The sequence below is a fragment of the Festucalex cinctus genome, chromosome 1 (genome assembly GCF_051991245.1).
Source record: "Festucalex cinctus isolate MCC-2025b chromosome 1, RoL_Fcin_1.0, whole genome shotgun sequence".
In the NCBI taxonomy this organism is placed as follows: domain Eukaryota; kingdom Metazoa; phylum Chordata; class Actinopteri; order Syngnathiformes; family Syngnathidae; genus Festucalex; species Festucalex cinctus.
In genome coordinates, this window is record NC_135411.1 from 49,113,388 (window position 1) to 49,138,884 (window position 25,497).

A 25,497-nucleotide genomic window follows, 5' to 3' on the forward strand; every position below is an offset into this window, starting at 1 on the left:
TGCAGCTTATACAATGTAAATTTATAGGTCACTCAAAATACAGAAATTAAAAACTAAAACCCTGGCAACATAAGTGAGTACCGGTACACCCGTAAGTGAAATGTTCAAATTGAGCACAGATAGGCATTTTCCCTCCCCAGTGTCATGTGACTTGTTCATTTTCGCAGTGTTATGTGACTCATTAGTGTTATAAGGTCTCAGGCATGAATAGGAGAGCTACCATCTGTTACAGATTGTCCGTATTTTGTTACTGAAATCATTGAATGCAGCCGTGTTCTGACCGTAACATGATTATTTCAGGTATTTTAAAAAGCTGTTAGCTCCAGTGACGTAAAGTGTCACTGTTCATGCCTGAGTATTAGAAGCGGGCGGGCGTGTTGTCTAACGTCTTGAGGAATAATGGCAGCTCAGGCTGTTTGAAAGCGCTATATAAATAAAGTTGAGTTGAGTTGAGTTGAGTGACACAAGTGTTAGCGGAATGTTGGGTAGTAGTACCATGATGTGATCTCCGATTGGTAGCCCTACTTTTTCACAAGGAAAATAGACTCACGCTTCTTAAGCATTCTGTATGTTACCTGGATATATACCTCATTTGCCTTAGATAACATTAATCTTCAGAGTTGAGTGCAATGTTGCTTCATCATTAGTTTCATCTTCACAACAAAACTCAATTCCGTCATTCCAAGTGCATGCAATGCCTGAAAGGGGTGGGGCTTCCTCTTAGATACAGTATGTGCTTTAATACAAGCATAGACAAAACTGAAATACAGAAATGGGGAGGGAACGCTAGCTTTGAAATGAAGCTAATATGGACATGTTAGCACAAGCCTTGCCTGTATGCCTGTAATGATAGACAAGTATGTATCCCTTTTAATAGTTGCACTTAAAATTTATTACTGTTACAATAAAGTTTACATACAAACACTGACCTATAGAAAATATAGAGAAGTACTTGGAAGGTCTGGAAGCAGCAAACATATACAGCCCTCGTCTTTGTTGCAAATTTTGTGTGAATGTGGTTGAGTCATCCCTTAAGAATGCTAAGAGCATCTTTGAATGCCCCCCCCAACCCCCCTCACACACACACACGCACACACCCCCACGCACACACACACACCCACACACACACACACACACACACACACACACACCCACACACACACACACACACACACACACACACCCACACACACACATACACATCCTTGTACATACATCTTTGTGAGGACATCCATTGACATAATGCATTTCCTAGAGCCTTACCCTAACCCCAACCATCAAAAATGATTGCCTAACCCTAACCCTTACCCTAACCCCAACCATAACCCAATTCAAACCTAAACTCTAAAACCAAGTCTTGACCTTCAAAAAGAGGTCTTGCAAAGTGAGGACCGGCCAAAATGTCCTCACTTCACAAAAATGTCCTCATTCTGTTGGATAAAGACGTATTTTGGTCCTCACAATGTAGTATGTACAAGAACACCCCCCCTCTCACACACACACACACACACACACACACACACACACACACACACACACACACACACACACACACACACACACACACACACACACACACACACACACACACACACACACACACACACACACACACACACACACACACACACACACACACACACACACACACACACACACACACACACACCACCACCACCACCTCAACACCCCCTTCTCCTTTTATTAGCCTTTTTCTCTCTTGCTCACCAATTGCTCTGGCAATAGAACTCCAGACTTTTGTTAGGGTTTAGAGACATGCAGTTGACGGGCTCGGCTTGTGTGCAAATGGGAACGGTCTGTGTGAAAGAGTTGGTGAAAGTAAAGGGAGGGGCTGTCAGGGTTATACAGGGACTCCGTCAACTGAGCTAACTGGAGCAGCAAAGTGGATAATGAGGAAGTTTGGGGCCACCTAGGCAGCTACTATGAGGTGTAAACGTTTCTAAATTTTATGAAGAAGATGCATTTGCTAATCATGGGAGGGAGATGTAAACGAAAAGCTATGCTGTGTTTATAAAATGGCGTAAATACCACATGGAACCTTTTTTTTTTTTTTTTTTTGGCTACCATTTTAAATGTTGTTTTCTACCACGCTTTTTGTATTGGGTAGTGCTGTGGATATGACTAGTTTGACACTCATTTGTGACCTTTTTCCAGGGAACATTTCAGTTTTAAGAGTAGTAGTGGGAATCTATGGGTTCTCCTTACGATTGGATTAGGTTTGATTATGAGGCTCACAATGTGATTGAATTTTGATTAGTGTTGTGTCGATACTGATACCAGTATCAGGAGGAGCCCCCGATACTGCATTAAAGCGCTGGCATTGGTATCGACGAGCACTAACAAATAGCGGGGCGATGCCATTTACCGATACTAGTATAGAAATTTGAACGCAAAGCACACACTGTGTAATCACAGGTGTTCGTGCATACATTACCTGTTTCACAAAGGTTTTTAAGCAGTGCCTGACCAAGATTAGAATGATTTTACATCAGAGTATGCAGTCCTTTAGAATAAAAAAAAATTAAAGTTTTTCCAAACGGTGTGGTATTGGCATTGATACAGCACAGCTGATTATCGGTATTGGAAGCCAAAAAAAAATGACGATTAATTGCATTTGCAATATAATAGCAATTTGACAAAATGTGATTACGTACTCGCGGAAGCTGTGATTTAAATATTCATTGAAACGCAGAGCGGAAGGAAGGAGAGACGAAAGGGAGCAGACACATTATCGCTGTAACTGAAACCTGGCGCTGTAGGTCTGCGTATCATTCCCCCCCCCCCCCCCCCCCCCCCCCCCACCCCCCCCGCCACATGACATCTTCGGACAAGTGTTTAACATGTTTGATCTCTTATTATAAAACAAAACTTCACGTGTGAGTTACGACTTTTCCCCTGCCGTAGTGTTGCACATTTTGTGAACTGTGCGAGTGTGCGGCTGACAAATTTGAGTGTCTGCTCGACAACCTGTCATGTGAACCACCACAGCAGTCTGATGTGCGCTGCACAAGTAGTGTCTGTTTGGACAGGGCGCTACAGTGGTGACCCGTCAAAAGACGTCCTCCGGTCAAATTCTTGTAAATGGGAGCGTCCTGCTAAGTTGTCCTATATTTGTCTGTATGCTGTCATGGTGAACAAAACTACATGTTAAAGTATTTAAGTTTAACCCTGTAATTGTAGTATAAAAAAAACCTTTGATATTAATGCTTCATTTGCCTTTTCTTAATATCTGGTAATCTATATGATAGATATGATTATTTGCTTGTTGGTTAAAAAAAAAAAAACATTGAAAAAGGGCCCTTAAAAAAATAATTGCAATCACATTATTATTATTATTATTATTATTATTATTATTATTATTATTATTGCCCGAGCAGTGACCGCTGCAAGGTCCCTATTGTTTTTTCTTCTTCTTCTTCTTCTTCTTCTTCTTCTTCTTCTTCTTCTCCGTAAATGGTCGCATTTTTGAGGACCTAAATATTTATGAAAACTCACCAAACTTTGCACGCTCTTCAGGCCAGGCGAAAATTTTGATATTATGAAGTTGTCATAACGCAACTCTATAACTCCCCGGTACATACTCCAAAAAATCCCAAACTTGACATGTATATTTATAGTCAAGGCCTGAAGGTCTCTATGACAACATTCAGTTATAAATACAGCGCCACCTAGACCTCTAGGCATAAAAAAAATTACCCCACATACGGTATTTTGTACAAAATTTGTCAACTCATTGTAAGTGTGATAACTAAGTCATTTTACTTTCCACCACTCAAAATGTTCACAGGCATGAGATCGATCCAAACATATGTACTTTTTTTGTTTTTGTTTTTGTTTTTTGGTAACCTCTGTGGACTATAAGAGCAATAATGTGCAATGAGTAGAGCGAACGATGATGTGTATATATACTTTTACAAAAAATACCAATCAGGGCAACTCATTGCCTAAAAATAAAAAAGGACGCTGATTTTTGCGAATCTTAACATTCACCAAAACCCGTTGAGCTTGACACACTCATCACACCTGGCAGAAAAAAATATTCCACATGTAAAGATTTGTTATGCCATTTTCAAAGAAATTCTGCTTCCAATGTGCCAGTACCCCAACGTGCAAGTACCCCAATGTGGCCCAGGCTGTGAGGGCCCTTTACAGCTGCTCGCAGCTCTAGTTATTATTTTTTGGTTGATCAGAATTAATTATTTTAATAATCGTTCAGCCCGATTTGCGAGGGTGCGTTTTTCTTGTTAGTCAAATTTTGAACATATTGAAAATTTCTCTGCGACAAGAAAAATGTTTTGAGTCTTGACAGCATAAAGAGTATTTGAGTGTGGCAAGTAGCTTTGCAATGTTTTGCAACATTGAACGAAGCTGACGCTCACCCTCGCAAGCTTGTGTGCTTGCCTTGTTACATATGGGACACTGGAGCCTCGGGCCACCCTGTGATCTGGGCTATTTTTACTGAGAGGTATCCTTAAATGCATCCAGTGGCGGGAGAGGCTACCGGAGCTTGTCGGTCAGCTGTAACACAAACCCTCATAAATGAAGACCATTAGCCTCACATATGACAGTGGGTCAGCAAGAATATTCTGATGCTTTTTTTTGGGGGGGGGGGGGGGGTATACGGTATGTTCTGAATGTTGTAAAGGACCTTACTGACCACCTGACAGTTTACACTGGTCAGCCTTGTTTTCATGTTTCACTTTTAGAGTTTTGACATTACAGTGCTTTAAATGGCATCTTCAATTCTGCTTTTCTTTAGGGTGGGGTGATCCTTATCCCCAGCAGAAAGAGTCCTCAACATGGGGTGAACCCTCTTGTGCTCCACCTGTGACAGTGGACAATGGAACATCTGCCTGGGGGAAGCCAATGGACACTCGCTCGAGCTGGAATGAACCTGCCCGGGATAATAGAGAGCCTGCATCTGGTTGGGGAGGTCGTCATAAGTCTGGTTGGTATAATAGCAACTTCTCTGCTAATTATGGCTTCATTAAAAATGCTAGTTGAAATTCAGTGTTTTGTTTTTGTTTGGGGTTTTTACTTGCCTCTTGTTAGGTCTTGGTTCCAAACCAATGGACACATGGCGGGGTGATGACTCTATGGGTAACAGTTGGGACCAGGAGGAGGAGGTAGAGATTGGCATTTGGACTAACAACCAACAGGACAACAGATCACATGACCAAAACACCTGGAACTACAAGCAAAAGGGATCCTGCAAGGTTTGTTATACCTCGGCCACCAGCACTGTGCATCAGGAAATCAGTTTAAAATTTGTCCACCATGCAAAGTTGTGAGTCGCTCCAATTGACGTAATGCATTTCTGAACTGTTCACTTCTATTTGTTTGTAGATGAATAAACCAGTCAACAAACCAGACGAGCCGTGGATGAAACCCTTCATGAACCAGTTCAACAACATGAGCTTTTCTGTAAGTATTCAACCACGGATGTTGCCAATGAGGTTCTTTGTCATGTCATGGGTTATGTACAAACCAAAGTGTTACGTAATGCTGAAAAACATTTGCAGCCATTAAAACGCGCCTCGTGCCGAATACTTACTTGTGATTGTTTTGAATTTCAAACTGTTGCAAAAGCGATGCCACCTCATGTTTTCTAATGAGGACCAACAAGCATGAATCACTCGGTTGTGATGTGTAAAAAGGCAGTTCCCATGTTTGATATGCATACAATAATGTTGTGACAACTGCATGATGCAAAACTTATGCAAAACCAAAGTTGCAGCTGTAACTCAATGAATCCCGAATGACTGGTAGAGGAGCTACTTCTGCACGTGAATGGTCACTGTAGCGTATGTGCATGTCAAGATCCGAATAACAAAGTCACTCAAGATCTACTGTTGCCGTCTGTTAGCCTATATAAGTGTGTAACACCAGAAGCCAAGTCCACTGATCTCCCTGTGGTAGCAGAAAAAAATAAGTGTAATTATTAAATGTGTAACTTACTGTACATTGTTCTTCATCTCACCTTACTCCTGAGGTGGTGCTTAAAGCACTGGATGACATGTAACAACCCGTCAGCGACCATTGCAGAGAATCACCACAAGAACAGTGCAAAACCCTGGCGAGTGGATGGGAGACGGCCTCATTCACCCTGTATCCAATAGATAAATGAGTGCACTGCACAAGAGCGTACCTCATATGGTGGTTTTCCACCAGACCGATTCCACACCGAAGCGGCATTTTTTTTGTCACCGGATGTTAAGGGTGTTGTAACCGCTTTTTTAGAGCCCTCTCGGCAGTCGTTCTGCAACACCGGACGTCTGAGGGGCCACTGTCATCTGATTGGCCGCAAGCACACGCCCATTTCCTTGTTTTATGCGAGAGAGGCAGAGGCGCCCGCCGATCTTCACCGAAGTCATAAAAATACAGTATATACAATATGTGTGTGCTCAAAAAATCGATACGGCAATATATCCTTGCGGGCTTCATTACAATACACATCGATACATAGCCGTCAGAATCGATGTTGCTCGTTAACTTTAAATAGGCAGTAGGGGTGGGTGATATGGCCTAAAAATTCAACAGTTACTTACTCATAAACTTACCATGGAACATGTTTCTAAATGTACCAGTTTTATTACCGTATATTTTTAGTTTAAAAACTAAATAGTATGCGTTAAATGAAAAAAATGCCGTTTTTATTTCCCCAAATATTTCAAATAAGCACATTTTAGTTCTGTATTTTTAATACTTAATTTTTGCTCGTATCAGCTTATGTCTATTCATTCAAGTTTCCTGGTGTGTCTGTGGAAGCTGCTCCTTGCTCTGCCGTGCGTGCACATTTAGATCAGGCATGCCGCTTGGTGGTAAACCAGAAGAGCTACTACCAAAAACACTTTTGCCATCCACCATAATAAACGTATCATTTAGGTATGACTGTTATAATAAAATGCAAGTAAATTAATGGAAATTATTGGGATACATATCACCTTGAAGATCATCTATTGAGATACATACTGTATGTATCACAATATGTCTCGTATCGTGATAAGTATCTTATTTGGAAGTTGTTGGCAATACCCAGCCCTAATATACAATAAATCTAATAATGTTTTACAACAACACTGAACTATATTTACAATTTAAAAGGTACTTGTTAATGGTTTGGTAATAGGGATGCACAATAATATCTGTGGCTGATAATTATCGTCAATTATCGACCAATTTCACATTAAACAGATAAACCAGATAATAAAAAAATCCGCCGATAATTAAAAGCGATTATCAAATAATTGGATGTTATACGGACTAAGTCAAAAGAAAGAAATCCGCCGATAATAATAGACGTGCCATGTTGGTCCATCTGCTTGTGGTTGTCGTTCAAGTTGTGCCCAACTCCTCAACCCCTCCCCTCTCCTATGGTAGTGTCGCATATTTGTGACATCATAATGCGTGCAACCTGGTTTTCACAGAAGATGCATCATGGTGACTCATGTCAGTCGCCAGTGTGGACTTTCTTTACTCTCTCACCCTAAAATGTTACCCTCACATTTTTTTGCTGCATTTTTAAAACATGATTGTTTTGATTTGGCAAACTCAAAATGAGTTACTGGTTGTCATTGAAACAGAAATATCAAGACAATTCAGCTTCATGGTGCTTTACACAATGTTTCAATGTATTTGTACATTTTAGCCTTATAGTATGACTTAAAAGTATATAGTATTTGTATTCAAGTTAATTTTGCAAACAATTATCAGCTTATCGGTTATCAACATCTGCACTTTCTAAGTGATTGGTTTATCAGTATCGGTTGAAAATAACATTATTGTCCATCCCTAATTTGTAATGTTTATAGTTGATTTAAAAAAAAAAAAAAAAAGAAGGGAAAAGCGACATGGTAACGACAGTAAAGGTGCTCGGTTCCCAGTTTGTATTGTGTGGCACAATACATTTAATTAATGAAGTTATAAGGACGTTAATTCTAATGTGCCATATTTTACTGTCAAGATTTCTATATGTTGCACTGTTTTTATTTTTTTTAAACAAACCGTGATTTTTAAGTTCTGTGCAAAATATTGACATCCAGGTCAAATCCTGCTTCGCATCAACTGTATGATGGGCATACAGTTTGCTGAGAAAAGCATCCTGTTAGCCATGCATGTTTTTTAGTTCCCGATAGTGAAACAGCTACCAAGAGTCACAAGTGCCCTATACCTTGAAATAAGCCTGGTATCTTCCCAAAGCCTGGTATTGGTACACTCCTATCCCTTATCTCTGTTTGAGCTGGATCTGAATTCTTTAGTCATCCAAATGAATTCCCTCTTTTCTTGTGACTCTCATTTTAGCGAGACTCTCCTGATGATCCCATGAAAACTGGAGCAGGTATGGTACAGGACAAGCGCATGGACACAATGGATTTCAGTGGTGTCATGGGGAAGAATCCTGTGTCTCAACACCAGCTCCCCAAAGATGCCCCCATGGATCGCAGCTCTTATTATGACAAGGTAATCCTGGAAAACCTCTGTCCGAAAATCTAAGCTGAATATAAAATTTCCACCCTGGGACGCAGTGTCATATTGTACAAATAAATACAGTAGTCGTCCATTTACTATCGTAAATCCTGGTTCACACGGTAAGATTTTAAAATTGTCGGCCAACTTCCAAACAGACACACCACACGTGAAGAGTTAACGTACCGTGTGTGGTGTGCAGCCACACTGCACAATCAATACACCAGACACGAGCAGAGTTCATTCACGAATGTAACGGGAATTCCCGCAAAACCTCTCGAGTCGCCATACTTCCTGGTTTTCCGCCGAGAAAGCGTCATAAAAAGAAAAGGTGGTGTTTAAAGGAGTGTAAAATGTAAATTGGCTCTGGGGGCAAGGCAATGCTTAACCTCGGTGCTGCTGGCGCGGCTTTGCTTCCCTTTCGGAGACCACGTTTATTCAGGTATGTGTGTGTGGGGATACAGTATTAAATTACAAAAAAAAAAATAAAAAATAAAATGTAATAGCGCAAGCACGGACTTTCTGCTGTGTCATAACTGTTTTGATTTTGGATTCCCCACTGTCTTGCTCGCCGGGTTGCTTTCTGATTGGTTGCACGTAACTGTCAACCGGCTGTGCGGTCATTTGTCCTCGGGGCGCACCGCGCACTAGGGATTAACGATATCCAAACATCACGATACGATATTATCACAATATGAAGGCCACGATGCGATAATTATCACAATATTGTAGGGAGGTTGGCGATACAAAAAAAAAGGTCACACTTAATATTGACACTTATTTGCTAAATGCATGTTCCTTCACATATTGACTCAGTTTACAAGCATATTACGTTCCCCTTCACCTGACCATTAGCATTGAATTTTCAACATAGAAGGACCAAAGCATGCCTTGTAAAAACTAACCACCAGAGAGTGCCAGAACTGCACAAATGGAAATCAACCTCACTTTTTTAACAGATGTGCTGCTTTTAATATTGTGACATGACGGCGACGACAATATATTGTGGAAGTTTTAATATCGCAATATCACAATATTGCTGTTATCGTTACATCCCTACCGCACACAGCGAAGTCGGGCCAAAACAATCCAACATGTTGAATATCGCCACGATTTCAAGTCAGAGGTCCTTCCTAGGGCCGATATTGGTATGAGGATTATCTGTTAAGATGATCGTTGGCGTGTCGGCGCATCCTTATGATTCTCGGGAGGGGAAATTCGGGGCTCAAATTGGGCCAATTCTCCTGCCGTGTGAACCAGGCTTAAACTTGTTTTCAAAGACCTTTGGCCAAGAAAATGTGCCTGCTTCTTACGTGATAAGTAACTATTTTGCAATCAAATTTGTTGACTCAAAGTAGTACTTGACTGGGTAGTAGTGTGCATTGTTAAATTGAATAAAATATACTCCTGAAGTAGAGATTTTGTGAGTGTTTATGCAAATTTGTGAAGATGAGGTGCAAATCTTATGGGACACGTTTCCTGATTGATCAATTTTACTGATGTGCTGCGCCCCACGGTGGCCATTTTAAGACACTGCAAATACAACAGCAGCAAGAACTGCTGCTTATATCCTCTTGTGTTATTGACCATAAAAGTAATAGATGACAGTGGATATTGGACCACATTCAAATAGTAAATTGCCTGCCAGGGTTTATTATTATTTTTTATTTTTTGCTCTTGGCTTTGCTGCTGTTGCTTTGCTCTTGCACCCCTCTTTGTTTCACTGGCGTCACCTCACGCTTCCTTTTACCTTTTCCCCCCAAAATTAATCCCATTCTTCCGTGTGTGTGCGTGCGTGTGTGGCTGGCACTGTGCTCCCCCTGTGCTTGCGATCGATCTGCTGTGCACCCGGCCTTGCTTCCGCAGCTGTCCGTTCCCCTCTCTGCTTCAGAGGAGCACTGCTCCAGTCAAAGCATGAGCTTTTCCCCTCCCACTTCCACTCCACCTATCCTATGTCACGACTCTGGGCCATCTCCTGCCCACTCGGTTCCTGGCGCCTCTCGGCAGGTGAGTGCATGTGCAAGCATCTGCTTTCTCATCAAGGCTCCTCCTGATAAGATGTTCATGTAATTGTGTGACTATCAAGATAATGTTTGTTTTCTTTGTCTTAACTAGAATGTAAACCCACTGTTGAGTGGCAGCAGCTTAGCACAGGGCCGCGGCGGACTGCAATCTCAACTCCCTCATCCCAACTTCCGTAACCAAGTGCCTCCTCCCATCATTCCCTCTCAGGTATTACGCACACCGTTTAACCTCATTGACAATTATTTCTTTATACCAACAATTTGTACCCAATTACTCCTTAAATATAGTTCAGGTTTCATATGTACCCCTGAAAAAGTGAAGTGTTAGAGAGTGTCTGTCATGGAAACGCACGTTATTGTCAATGAATGGGGGAATTACTGTGGACAGTCTGTCCATGCGGTCCATTTTTGCTTATCGCCCATTTCCTCTTTGTATTTATTATATATTATATTCCTTGTCAATCGAGCCATGTTGCTTGTGGTTCATTAATAAATAATACAGTAAAGGTTTCAGTATATGACGTGTCAAAATGTTGTTTCCCTGATAAGAAGACCATGGGTTGCAAATTTCTTTGTTGCACATTGTGTGAGAACCGGCAGCATCACTCGGGTGCGATATCATATGCGATTATTTTTTTCTAGGTCCTTTTCAATGAATTTTCTACCCAACAAAAAGCTAATTATAATAAACAATATAAGGCAAGGCAAGTTTATTTGTATAGCACATTTCATACACAAGGCAACTCAATGTGCTTTACACGAGGAAAGACAACACATAAGCATCAAGAAACAGTAGTTAACATTCAGAGGAAAAAAATAAATAAATAAAAATAGGTTACAAAATTTACTAAAAAAAAACAAAAAAAAAAACACTTAATTAAAGCTGTTTATAAGATCAATTATAGTTTACAGGATCTGAAGTTAAAGGAAAATGAAGCTTTAATATCATTTTTTTTCTACTACAATTGCAGTTAGTTACAATTTACCACTTCAACATATCCAACTTTTCATGTTGCATGAAACATGACATGTAAACACTGCACTTTTTGAACACTGCATTTATCATTAAATGCATTTGAGATACATATTTAGAAAAACAAAATTTGGTCATCTCCAGTGTAAGCAAAGTAAAATTATACCTGGTGTATGACGTAATTTTCTGATTTGATTTAAAAAACCACTAGCATTATGTAGCAATGCTTGTGAGTGGGTCGCGGGTTGGGTAGTTTCCCATGGTTTGGACAGGCCGTGAAGAGATTGTCCTTATTTGTTCACCAGCACCACCTAAATGACGGTGAGTAATGACTAGCAATAATCATTGCATCCGTCCTAATTTTCATGAAATTGGACATCACAACATATAGCCACATACAGATCTATTTAGCCTCAAAATATAGGACAACTCAAATTATCAGCCGCTGCCGCACACTTGCATGTACACTCAGTTTACAAAATGCACGACGGGTTGCCGAAAAGTCATAACTCACAACTCTCAAGTGTTTTAAAACCAAGATCAAACAGATTAAACATGTTAGACACTCATCTCAACGTCTCCATGAGACAAAAAAAACTCGCCAAAAATACATGCACTTATGGCGCCAGGCTTTATTTACAGCGGTGATGTTTCCTGCTCCCCCGATTTATATAATCGCGTTGCCAAACCGATAGTTTGAACAGAACTTGGAAAAAAAATGGCTGCCTCCATAGAAACAATCCTGTGTTTTTTCAGGTCCCTCCATCCCTGTTGAAATACCCAGGTGGTAATGGAGCCCTGAACCCTCTGTTAGGTCCTCAGCAGGTGGCTGTGCTTAACCAGCTCTCACAACTCAACCAGCTGAATCAACTCCAGGTAAAGCGCCAGAAATGGTGCAATTAACAACCACAACTAAACATTGTATTTGCTGCATGCTATATCAGAAACTGTCCCACCAGTAAGACTGCATCAGCTACAAGTTTATAGCTTATATTTTTCTATCCTCATCCCCTTTTATTTTCAGCGTCTTATCCTCCTCCAGCAGCAGCAGCAGCAGCAACAGAAGGCTCAAAGCCAGAGAGTGATGCCTGTGGGACGACCGCCTGAGCAGGTTTGTTGGTCGTAATTGTGCACCTTATAGTCTTTTGCTTGGGTCTCTTATTTGTAACATCTTGCCCTGCTACCTTTAGACACGTCCTATTGGTTCATCTCCATCGATGATGCAGCAACCACGTCACCTGGACGCTTCTTTGCTGAAGCAGTCCCCAGCCCTCAAACCATACCTGGATAGCTACTTGCCCCACAATAGCCCCGAAATGCAGAAGGATGCTTCCACCCTTGGATCCTTCAGCAACTTCCCTTTAAGTATGTTAACTACTAAAAGACGGTTTAAGAAAAAAAAAAAAGTCAGATCATTGTAATACAGTATAAGAAGGATCTGTTGTGTAATGTGTACATTGTTTCATGAAACAAAATCAAAATGTATTTCCTGTGTTCTTTCCACCAGGCTTGAACTCTAACCTGAATGTATCCTTGGACATGGGTGTTGGTACTAATGCTGGCGGAGCTCTTGGCTTCAAAGAACCACCCCAGTCCAGACTGAAGAAACTGTGGGTTGCTGACCCTCTGGAGCAGAACAGCAAATCTGGTACACTTGACTAGTGTTCAATTTGTTAGTGAAAACTAGAAAACACTGAAAAACTCATTAATAAACAATATCTGGGCAGAAATCAATATCCCTTTTTTCCACTAATGAAGACGAGACAGAAATGTACTTCACTTAATAAAAACTGGACTAACATCTATGAAACTAGACTAATAAATTTACTGTAATAAAATAAAGACTAAAATGCTAGCTTTATAGTCGACTAAAAGTTGACTAAATCAAAACGGAGTGAGGCTGACTATGATTAAAAACTATGAAGTGTGATTGAAACTGGACTAAAACTGAGACTAAATTTAAAAATGTCTGATCAAATTAACACTACACTTGACTTTACATTTCAGTGATCGTATTAAAAGTTTCATGTTATTGTGGAGTATTATCCTCAGCTACAGGATGGGTATGACGACGTGATTGATCATTTTAGGATTGTAACTTTTGTTAATAAAGTAGACTTTTGATCGATTGTATTCATTCTTTTACTCATTGCCCAAGCCCGAGATAGTTTGTTGTCTAAACATGCGGCCATAGAAAGCAAGGCAAAGTTTAATTTGAAACTTGGGATGTCAAAATTAAAGCGACAGCATTTTGAACATCCTTCCTTTTGCACATGCCAGGCCCTTTAGTATCATTGATGTGTCCCCTGTTTTGGTGTTTGTCCCACAGGTGCTATTTCGTCAGGGCTGCGTCTGGAGGACTCTCCCTTTTATGACTTCCTGTCCCCTGGCCCATCTCCCCTGAGTCCTCCCGGCCAATCAATGGGCTCAGTGGGTGACGGCTGGCCTTCCCGTGCCAATTCCCCCCCACCCCATGGAAACACTGTCACCTGGCCCCCCGGTACGTCAGAGTTCATGTTCATTGAGATACACTATACAGTGTTTTGCCTAGAAAGCAGCTAATCACCGTCTCTGTGTTTAGAGTTCCGACCCGGTGAACCTTGGAAAGGTTACCCCAACATTGACCCTGAGACTGACCCCTACGTGACCCCCGGTAGTGTCATTAATAACCTGTCCATCAACACCGTCCGTGACACAGACCACCTCAGGGACAGGAACAATGGTAAGTCATGTGCATGGTATGACGCTAGAATTGGATGTGATTTGAGGTGATGCCTAATCCGCTCTCCGTTGGACCAGGGCCATCCTCATCACTGAACACCACGATGCCTTCTAATAGTGCCTGGTCATCCATTCGTGCCTCCAGCCACAGCGGTTCCCTCACCAGTACAGCACAAAGCACTTCGGGCATGTATTCCTTATTTCCCTACTTCTCACTATGCAGTGGACTGGAGAATAATGGCTGGGGATTGGGATTTTTCAAATTGCATGGGGGTGTGGGTCAGATGCTCCTGCAGGCCGCATTTCGCCCACATAGGATGATCGCTCGCTTTCTTTGAGGTCAAAGTTGTTTGTGCTCTCATGTCTTGAGCAGCCAGACCCAGTGAGTCAAAATGGTCTCCCGGCGTTGGTTCTGTATCGAACTCCTCTCTGGCCCATGAGCTGTGGAAGGTCCCCCTGACTCCCAAGGTGCTGCCCGTGGCGGCCCCCTCCAGACCGCCACCTGGCCTCACCGGTCAGAAGCCCAGCTCTGCCTCCTCCGGCTGGGATGGCTCGGCCCTGAGGCTGGGTGGGTGGGGCTCCGCTGACTCCACATATGCACCTGGTGAGATATATGCAGAAAAAGTCAACCGAATTGTGATTTATTTATTTAGATTTTTGCTGATATAGTTACACGAGTTCTATATCACGTTTTGTTGTACAGTGTTCACTTATTTATCGCAAGTTCATCTTTCGCGTCCTCGTTTTGTGGATTTTTTTTGTACAGCTTGCTTTTTGGTTTGTTTATTTATTTTTTGGTCTTTGCACGGCCGTGTCTCTCGAACCCTACATCCAACCGTAGACATACCTTTCCAACGGTGTCTGTCCCGTCTCTCCATGACATTGCGTTCCGGAGATAGAAGGCCGAAAAAACCGCCGGGTAACTTTCTGAAAGGTGTCACTGCTGGAGGTCTTTGGCGGACATATCTCCCCAACACGACGTCCGACCGGGGATATATAGGCAACCGCGGATTCGTCTTGATGAGACTGTCTTGTCGCTCCACAGCATTGCATTCCGGAGATAGAAAATATATACTGTGCTGTATAATAAGTAAATAAATAAAAAAAAAACAACAACACACATTTAATTTAATGAAAAAAAATGACTGTAAATAAAAAAACAAAACAAAAAAAACAAATGAACAAAAAAGCATTCATTATAAATTCAAAATTATACTAAAACAAAAAAACATAGATAATAAATGAAAAAATAAATAAATAATGTGCTGTATAAGCAAATAAAAAAAATAAAGCATACTTTTAATGGAAAAAAATGAATGTAAATGATAAAGGAACATATATAAATGAAAAGTATTTATAATAAAGTAAAAATCATACTAAAACAAAAAAACACATAATCAAAAAAATATATATACTTATCTGGATTTTTTTATTTTTATAATTAGTACGGATTTCCATTATTGCGGGTAGTTTTTGGAAAGTAGCACCCACGATAAACGAGTGAACACTATAGCCATATCATGTCATCAGTTGCCAGCCACACTCATCTGAGAGTGTTGTTAATTGTTGTTTGTGGTTTCTGTCAGGTTCCAGTTGGGGTGACAGCAGCAGCTCAGGGAGAACCCAATGGCTTGTTCTGAAAAACCTCACACCTCAGGTATACGCACAAGCGTCAAGCTTATTTCCAGCATGCCTTTAATTTGTGTTAACTGTTGGTCCAACGCTCCCCCCAGATTGACGGCTCCACCCTGAGGACTCTGTGTATGCAGCATGGCCCTCTGATCACATTCCACCTCAACCTGCCGCATGGTAACGCTGTGGTGTGCTACAGCTCCAAGGATGAGGCTGCAAAGGCCCAGAAAAGCCTGCACATGTAAGAACATGAGGGACATTTCTCCATAATATAATAATAAATATATAGCGCACTGAGTCATAATCTAACAGATTTAATACAGAGAAAGAAAAGTACAAGCTCACAGCAGTAAACAAATCAGTTCAAACCTAGTAGATTTAGTACACAATTCACTACAGAAAGCGAAATAGTCATCTTATTTTCTACAATTTTGATAATTACATCTTCACAGCTACTGAAAGCTCACAATTCACTTCATCAGTCTTTAATATCACCCAATAAACAATGAAATTCATTTTACCATACGAAATAGCGAGGGAATGGCCTTGTGAAAAGTAATTTCAGTTGAGTGCAACGTTATTTTAGTTAACAAAAAAACTCAAACTGAAATTCAACTATAATTATAGCGAAAATGTCCGTTTTCGTCTTTGGTAATTTAATGCATGAGCCTTTGCAGATCATTTTAAATGTGATTTTAAGTATAATTATTTAATCAGAATAAGGATGTTTGAAAGTGTCACACGGGAGTGACGTCATCTACCAGCAGCCAATAGAAAAGCACCTTCAGATGACCTCACTCCTAGGCGACAATTTTTCGTGCTTGACTTTTGCCTCAAATGGGTCGACTCGCCTGCTTTTTCATTTAACTCAGCCAAAATGCAACGCTAATGCCTTGGTCAGACTACACGAAAACAGTTCGATTTTAGCCCGACCGACCGACATGTCGCGGACAAACGGGGCATGTCGTAAACGATTTTGGGTTGTCTTGACGTAGCGTCTCCCGTGTAGTGTGACACGTTCAACGATTGGTCGCCTGTCGTCCGGGACGGTTCACGACCATCACGACCAAAGTCTAGCATGTTAGAATTTTTGCTCGTCTGGTCGCATAATGTGACATACCTACGTCGTCGTCCGTTTAGTTCCGCAGCATTGACCAATAGTGAGAGGGAGCAAAACGTCAATCACACACTGAACAGCACTTTATACAGGGTTCCTGCGGAGTCTTAAAAAAAAAAAAAAAGTCTAAAATTCAGAAAGTTACATTTTAGGCTTAAAATATATAATAAAATATATATATATAAATATATAATTTTTTCAGAGTGGGGATAGATGGAAAGAATCTGATTATGCACCACTGTAAATGTCACACTTGGAAACAACTTTACTGATGCCCAACCACCGGTAGATGACATCATTGCCCCATTTTATAACAAACAAACACAGTTTCAGAGTCCATGGGAGAAATGGCTGTATCTTGGCTAACCTACATTTTTCTACTGTCAATTATAAAAGAACGGGACGAGGCAAAAAGTATTCTATTCTGTCATTTGGTAGATTCGGCTTATATATAATTATTGAACATAATAGCACGTGGGTATTGAAAATTGAAATTTTCTAAAATGGCTGGTAGTGAAAGAGTTAAGTACATTGTTGAATGAAGTCAGCTGGGGTTGGCTCCAGCTCACCTGTGACAACAATAAAGACAAATCGCATGGATGGATGGACTTATAATCACTAAATGGTTTGGGTCCTGAATATATCCAAGAAATGCTGATTGAGTACAAACCCAGCGGGGCTCTGAGATCTACAGACTTGGGCCAACTAGTGGAACCCAGAGTTCGAAGCAAACATGGTGAAGCTGCATTTAGCTATATTATGCTGCACACAGATGGAATAGGCTCTGAATGTTAACTTCTTGATGCTTATGTGTTGTCCTTCCTTGTGTAAAGCACATTGAGTTGCCTTGGGTATGAAATGTGCTATACAAATAAACTTGCCTTGCCTATAATGATTTTTATTTTTTTATTTTTTTTATTTTTTTATTTAATCACTGATCCTATTGGTTCACTCACGCTCGTCGCTCTTGTGTGCAGGTGTGTTTTGGGGAACACGACAATTCTGGCCAAGTTCGCCAGCGAGGAGGAAATCAGCCGTTTCTTTGCACAAGGGCAGTCGTTGGCCGCTCCCTCCTCGGGCTGGCAGGCCATCGGCTCGCCTCAAAGCAGAATGGATCAGTCCCACCCTTTTCCCAGCCGCACCGCCGAGCCCAGCCAGTGGAACAGCGGCGATCTCCACGGCTCCTCCCTCTGGGGCGGGCCCAATTATTCCAGTAGCCTGTGGGGGAGCCCCAGCGGCACGGAAGCGGGAAGGATGGGCAGCCCTTCTCCAATCGGCTCCTTCCTCCCGGTGGATCACCTGGCGGGCGCCGGGGACTCCATGTGAGCGAGCGCCGGCAAGGGTCAGTGGCAAATTTGTCAATAATCAGCAGAAGAAGTGGCACTACTCACTTATGACAACAAAACGGGGTCTCCCCTGTGGAAAACAAGTTACATTTCTTGCTCTGCACATATTGTCCACTTTGTTTTAGCCCAAAAACATATCAGTCGGAATACTTGAATCCTGCAGGCCAATTCTATAATGTGAACGGATGGATATTTGCTTCCAGGTAGTGCTTTCACACCGAGAGGAAAAAGAAAAAAAAGAAAAGAAAAAAAAAAGCTTCAATCGAGCTCATTATTATTATATATATTTGTTTCATTCGTCATGTTTATTTGAATTCCATTTTTTTTTGTTGCTGACAATGTTGGAGTAAGAGCTTTTTAAACTTTGCACTGAATGTGTTTTTTTCTCAGTATATATTTAATCTGCAATATAGAGGGAGCAGCCAGTTTTTCCAGTGTAGCTGTTTACTCATTGAGGTCCTTACCGTGTATGCGTGGCTGTATTGTGTGTGTGTGTGTGTGTGTGTGTGTGTGTGTGCGCGCGCGTGTATTTGCGCGCTCTTTCTTGCCTTGGCACGCCTACCTTACTGCGTTGTCGTGGAGTTCAAGGTCAACAGATAAGATCAAGAAGAAGAAGTAAAGCTAATTTGTGAGGATTATCTGGGGATAGTTTAAAAAAAGAGACAAAAGTATTGCACCAATGTTTGTTTGAAAACTAAAGAACGTTGAGCTCTGCAGTGCAAAGGACTGTAGCCGCAGCTGGGACTAGCGAGCCCCAGCGACCCTAATGTAGGGGCCGGGGCCTATCTAGCAAGCCCTCCCTTGAGCCCCCCGAGCGGGCAAGGGTGGGAACAGCACTTTGAGAAATAGGCTTTCAATATTTTGGAGGTGCCACACTGCAACCTCTTGTTTACAAGACTTGGGAGGCGCAACGTGTGTTCATCCTTCATTTTAAAGAGAGGATGGAGTAAAATAGAAAATTCTCATTAAAAAAAAATACAAAAATGTTGGAAAAAATCAAAAACATTTATAAAAAAAAATATAAAAATCACAAAAAATAAAAATAAAAAATCTTGTCGCGGATGAAGATGATGCTTTGTAACTCTGGGAATTCGGATCAGTGTTTTTGGCCATGGTGTTGGTTATTTGAATTATTCCTCTTTGTCTGCTAAATAACCAGCAATGGTTCTCAGGAAATCAAGCCAGTTTCCCCCCTTATAGTTGATTTAAAAGAAAAACGACTACTCCTCCTTGTAGGAAAGGAAAATCCAACTTTTAGCACTGAAAACGAGATGTATGATATGGTCTGTAAGTTTTCTTTTCTCTGCCAAATAACTGCTTTAAGCTGGAGAAGCTCAACACACTGCTTTCAATATGCTGTCTTTTGAGGGTTGGGGAGGGGGGGGGGGGGGGGTCCAAGTGTGTGTGCGCGTATGTGTATGAGAGGGATAGAATGCTTGTGCGTTTGTGTGTCCTCCACCCATGTTCAAATCAACAGTGGGGGGAGTGCAAATGTATAAACCAAGAGAAAGGTGAAACTGTATCTATGCATACTGTAGCTTCTCACAGCCTACTGGGAGGTGATTTGTTTGTTTTGTTGTTGTTGTTTTTTTCCCTTCTTTCACATCTGACAAGTTTTAAATGTTTCATTCAGTACGACAACATTTTAAACGACATATTTAGCTCTCATTGCCACAAAGTGTTTTTGGAAAGAAAAAAAAAAGGAAAGAAGCGACAGCTGTTTTGTTTAGTTTGTTTTTGTTTTTTAAACAGTGAAGCAAAAGTCGTCCACATTTCATTGCCTTGATCCCAATTGTGTCCGCAGATGCAACAAGTCAAGTGGCTTCTACCTGTTTACAAATGGAATATGATTGTATTGTTGTGCGGGGGATTTTTTTATTTTTTATTTTTGGGTGGGGGGGTCCCATCTTAAACCGATCAATAATGTGTGTCCATGTTGAAAGATGTTCCATCTTAGCTGTCATTGTGTAGCTCCTATCATGCTCGACTTATTTTATGGGGGGGGGGGGGGGCTTTAAAAAAAAAAAAAAAAAAAACTTTAGTCAGTATGCACCTAAGCGTTAGCAAAGCCATGGACCTTAAAGTCTTCTGTGTGCGGCTCCTCTGTCACTTTTGGGTTTTATTTGACAAGTACGACACCTTGGCTTTTAGCAGTGACTATTTAACAATGAGTATTAGCCACAAGTGCGTGTGCGCGTGCGCCAGTATTGAACTGCTCTACCAAATAATTCAATCAAACAAATTATTAGTTTACTTAATTCCACAACAAACTGATTTTTGTGTGTGCATCTTGTTCGATGCATTTTATCAAGAGGAACATCTGAAGCTTTTGTTAGTTGTATTTTATTGTGGTTAACTGACATGTTGAATTGAGGAGCCTTGGATTTTGCACTTGGTGGGTTGGAAGAGGCTGCGTCAGAAGAACAAAAAAGCCGTTCGGAAGGAACCATCAGTCAGGAGAGGCGATGATGGCGCTGGACTTTGTTGACACGTGTGCGTGTGGGTGTGAATGGGGGAAGATGGTGCTTTGCTGGCTCCTTGGTACCGTTCTGTTGGAAGTCGCTGCTGTAAAACGGGCATCGAGTTGCATTCAACCACTTGTTGCTGTCCAGTCAGCAGCATGCATCGTCTCAATGTTGACGTTTTGTCATCACTTCACTGTACAGGGGCGAGCAGAATTTCAATTGTGGCCACAACGGCGTCAAGTAATGTGCACAAACGGCCACAAGTACATACACAAATAGTATCATTTCTGGACAGTTGAGTAAGCAAATTGAAGTTTAGTAGGTAGACATTGCTTAGTGCAGTTCATAGCAAATGTGACCTTCGTGTACTTTTTTTTTGTTTTTTTTAACCTGAACATCAATGTTGTTCAGTCACAAATGATGCACGCGCTAAAGTGGCCCTGACCAATTGCCAAAAAGTAATTGATGCCCTCTGCCAAAAGGTTTAGAATGATACCACAAGATGGCGCTAAACCATTATTTTTGTCTCGATGAAACTTTTGAACCCACTCGAACGTAGTTACTTCAGGACAAAAGACAAAATATGTAGGCACCGGTTTGCCTCCAAAGACCGCAGCAGTCACCTGTTGTGAAATTACAATACGGAATATGAATATGAAAATTAGAGATCTTTGATGCCATTTTTCCCCGGAGTACTAGTACTCAACTCTTGAGTAGTCACTGATACCAAGTGCCGATACTAGTATTTTTAAGGATCTGTATATATTTTCTTTAAAATTACATCAAATGAATGGCAAGATTTCAATTCTCGTTTCTAGTTTCTCATCATAAAATAGACACAAAGTATGAAGTACATCATCAGCATTCAAGAAAGCAGCTGTTTGAACACAAAAAGTGACTCCTGTATACTTCTTTTATGGCCACAAAATTACCATATTATCAATATTGTGGTCACACACAAATCCCATGTGATGAATGCTGCTCCATAATTATATATTAAAAAAAAGGATAAAATCCAAATCAAAGACATGCATGCTTTTCATTGGACAGTGACACAGTGCTCATGTTGGTTAATGTCATGTTGGAGTACTGTAGTACAAAAGCCAGTTGTCATGGCAACAGATGGTCACAGGGGCGGCTCAAGAAAGGCCAGTCGGTCATGATGTGATTGGCTGACTTTTTCTGGGCTGCACAGCTTGCCCCTTCCCCTCACCAGATCCTGGATCAGCTTTGCCGAAGCTTCCACATGGGTTTCTGTCTCCTCATTGATCCAGATGCCCGATTAACTGCACAATCACAGATTATCTTTGAGTAGCATCAAGACATTCACTGTCCAACTTGTTAGTTTTCAATTCCTCCTCCTCGGTCAGTCTTGGATAGACAACTTGAGGAGTACATTGTTGCAAAGAGGTGAAATATGTTGTGGGGGAAGGTTAGACGAACACCATCAGCACATCCTGCTATAGAAGCCATCATGACCACAGATAAATTCATTGCCAAGGAAATATGTGCCTCCTACAAAATGATGCCCGAGTTTGCTAAATCTGGCTTTGAGGGGCAACGCTTCCTAACCGCCGGCCCTTTCAGCAGCATGACTCAGCAGTTGCTTTTGTTTTTGTTTTTTTGACTGGAGAAGGGAAGAGCATCATGCTCACTTAACTGCTTGGCTATACTACTTGATTATTGTCTTGGTTTGTGTGCGTGTGATTTGACAAGATGATGCCAAATGGAGGTGGCAGCAGGGAGGAAGGGGTTCGGGACGGGGGCGGTTTTGTGAATGTGCGTTTGTCTGTATTTTAAGAAGCAGGACAGTGCGGAATGCTTGAAGCAACAAAGATATGACGTAAAGAAAACCTTTTTCAACGTGAGCGAGAACCACCTTGAGCACTGTACAATCTCCAGGGCTGCCCAGGAGCCTCCCAAGATGGAGGGAGGTGGTGGCTGATACTTTACTACTTTATACTATTTAAGAAGAATAATGTGACAATGTTCTCCTCTTGACTGAACTCTTCTGTGAGTAAACACCCAGTGGCAATTATTCTCGATCAAAAAAAAAAAAAAAATGCTTGACACACAAGAGACCCCCCCCCCCCCCAAAAAAAAAAAAAAACCCAAAAAAAACACACACAAAAAACAAAACTGTGATTATCTGCTGTCTTTATTTTTGTCATGGAGTATAAAAAAAATGTGCAAAAAAAAAAAAAACCCTGAAAAGCTTTAGTCTAACCAGCACAAAGAAGGGTGGGTGTCGCTCAGAGAGACTATGCAGTGGAGTGTTGAACCCGAGCTTCCATGTCCAACTTGGGTTCTTGTGTTCTTGAAAATCCCTTAATTAAAAAAAAAAAAAAAAAAGTTGACGGGATTCCCAATAATATTCCTCAAACATGTTGTGCCATTGTTGAATCGTACTGCTACTACTACTAATAAAACTTAAAAAAGGAAAAAAAAAAAAAAAAAAAAAAAGGTTTACCAAGCAACCGCCGGGCCAGTTGTAGCAGGAAGTGGGTGCGTGGTCAGGTCCATTCGTTTCTTTTCCCAGCTCGGCGATAGACTGGTAAAAGTGCAAATTTTACACAACTTTTTTATAGAGATTCTATCAATCCAGTGTCTAGTTGGATCACCTCTTATTATGCACATTGCTTTTGGGAGACTGTTGAATGGAATATATCTATAAGAGAATATATAACTGACAGTGTCTCTAATCATCGAGAGGGTGTCTTCCTCTCCTAGAAAACGACAGGAAGTAACTTTTATTTTCAAACGTCTTCCTCGGGCCATCAAAGGATTTTATCTTACCTTTTGGGGAAACTGCACTTTTTGAAGGACAATCTTTGTTTGGGTATATTGATGATACATTAAGAAAAAAAAAGTGAACGAAGTCGCCTGATATGACAAGGTATTAAAACCAACTCCAGTGTGCTCTAATATGAATGTCTCCTCTGATGCTGTCTTTTGGTTTTCATTTAATATTTTTACTCCTTTTTTGTTGCTTGGTTTGTTCAGTATTTTTTTCTCTTTTTTTTTTTCCTGAATTTTTAGTGCTCTTAAGAGAATGTGTACTAAGGTGTAGACTTGTAGGTAGTAGGTCTTCTGTTGGCTGTACTCGTATACTGATTACTGTTTGTAACATCTGGCAACTTCAGCCAGTATACAAAGCTGTATAACTTGGGTACAACCCTCAATAAAAGACTAACAATCACCCTCATGTATCCTTTTTATTTATGCTTCACTGATTAGAACATTTACAATGCCTGCAAACTGCAGTAAGAATTTTTTTTTTTCTTAACCATTTTGTGGAAAAAGTGATAGGCATATGCAGATTACAGGTAATTGTATAGTTTTAAAAATTAGTGAGCAGCTCAAAAAATGAAGAATGTAGCTAATCCATGTGATCAGAATCTGTCCATCCCATTCATAGATCCCTCCAAGCGGAATAAAAACTTTTCTTACCTGTATGTATTTTTAAAAAAAATAAAATAAAAAATAAAGTGTATTGCATGTATGAAATCAGTCTGTCACGGAACAAAAAGAAATCTCAAAACTAGGTGACAATTTACTTTTAAATAAAATAGTGAATTTGTATTTGAGTACTACCCTCATGTAATCAAAGCCAAACTTAAAGCAGTTAAATGCAGAAAAATTTAATTTTAATCGCTACTGCCACCTGTGGCTGAAAAACGAAACTGCACAATCCCGGTACACAACGTGCACATGACGTCACATCCGCAGACAGAGGGCAGGGAATTCAAACCTGAATCCAGTCTGAACCTCTGGCCAGGTGTTTTTCAATAGTACCTATTGTGAACAGCTAAAGTGTTAATCTGCTAATTAAAAAAATGTTTCAGATATTTTTGGGCAAACTGTTAGAAATGGCAGCTTTAAAGACTCCGTGTGTGGGCCATAACGCCATCTAATAATCAAAGAATGGTATTAGAAGCACACCCACTACGGTGGATCAGAGAGACCACATTTCGCGAGCCTACCACCCATTTTATTTTCCGTCGGCAAACGAGCAACTTGGCGAGCGATGGTGACTTGGCAGGGTGAGCCGGAATTAGCCGGAGCAACTAATGAGCAGCTAGTGGGAGGATCTAGTAATTTTATTTTATTTATTTTTTTCAGTGTTCAAGCTTGCAGAGCATAGCAGAACGTGACAAGCGTTGGGCCTGCATCATGGGAGTTAAAATACATTTATGCAATACGATATTTATTTTTTGCTTACTATTGACAGTTGATTTTTAAAATGAATTAGTTCACCACTAGATGGTGCTATGGATCACTGAATGTCCCTTTAAATTACCCCCCCCTGCAACAAATGAAAAATACTGGCGGCAAAACATGGACGCTCTATCTAGTAAGGCGAAGGTGAGACTACAGCCATGTAATATAATTAGTGATTACTAGACCTAAGTTGAAGTTGAGGTTTGACCTACGATTATATATTAAAAAAAAAAAAAATAATACGATACTTTTTTTTTGCGTAAAATTGACATAAACAGCCGTGTTTTTTGTTTTAGTTTTTTTTAATTAAATGAATGAATTAGTTAACCACTAGATGGCACTAGGGATCACTGAATGTCCCTTGAAACTAGCCACATGCAACAAATTAAAAATACTGCTTTCTTTTTGTAGTTTCGTAATTAGTAAAGCTTCAGCTTGACGCTCCAAACTCATTTCCTTGTTTCGTGTCTGCGGCTTCGTCGATGAAAAGAAAACTCCAAACGCTCGTCTT

The 25,497-nt window shown here is 40.8% G+C and overlaps 1 protein-coding gene across 5 annotated transcripts in view; it reads left to right on the plus strand.

The window, feature by feature from the left end:
- Positions 1–23,964, plus strand: part of LOC144031986 (trinucleotide repeat-containing gene 6A protein-like) — a 58,312-nt gene extending 34,348 nt beyond the window's left edge. For 4 of the 5 annotated variants that reach the window (XM_077539565.1, XM_077539596.1, XM_077539578.1 and 1 more), the window contains 17 exons: positions 4,781–4,969; positions 5,074–5,237; positions 5,368–5,445; positions 8,323–8,481; positions 10,354–10,494; positions 10,603–10,719; positions 12,241–12,360; positions 12,509–12,595; positions 12,675–12,849; positions 12,992–13,132; positions 13,814–13,984; positions 14,066–14,206; positions 14,284–14,395; positions 14,583–14,809; positions 15,792–15,862; positions 15,939–16,078; positions 17,932–23,964. In XM_077539565.1, coding sequence (XP_077395691.1) covers positions 4,781–4,969; positions 5,074–5,237; positions 5,368–5,445; positions 8,323–8,481; positions 10,354–10,494; positions 10,603–10,719; positions 12,241–12,360; positions 12,509–12,595; positions 12,675–12,849; positions 12,992–13,132; positions 13,814–13,984; positions 14,066–14,206; positions 14,284–14,395; positions 14,583–14,809; positions 15,792–15,862; positions 15,939–16,078; positions 17,932–18,280 — 2,582 coding nt within the window. In that variant the 3' untranslated portion in view covers positions 18,281–23,964. The remainder of the gene's footprint in view (positions 1–4,780; positions 4,970–5,073; positions 5,238–5,367; positions 5,446–8,322; positions 8,482–10,353; positions 10,495–10,602; positions 10,720–12,240; positions 12,361–12,508; positions 12,596–12,674; positions 12,850–12,991; positions 13,133–13,813; positions 13,985–14,065; positions 14,207–14,283; positions 14,396–14,582; positions 14,810–15,791; positions 15,863–15,938; positions 16,079–17,931) is intronic. The other variant, XM_077539588.1, reaches the window with a different exon arrangement.
- The last annotated feature ends 1,533 nt before the right edge of the window (positions 23,965–25,497 follow it).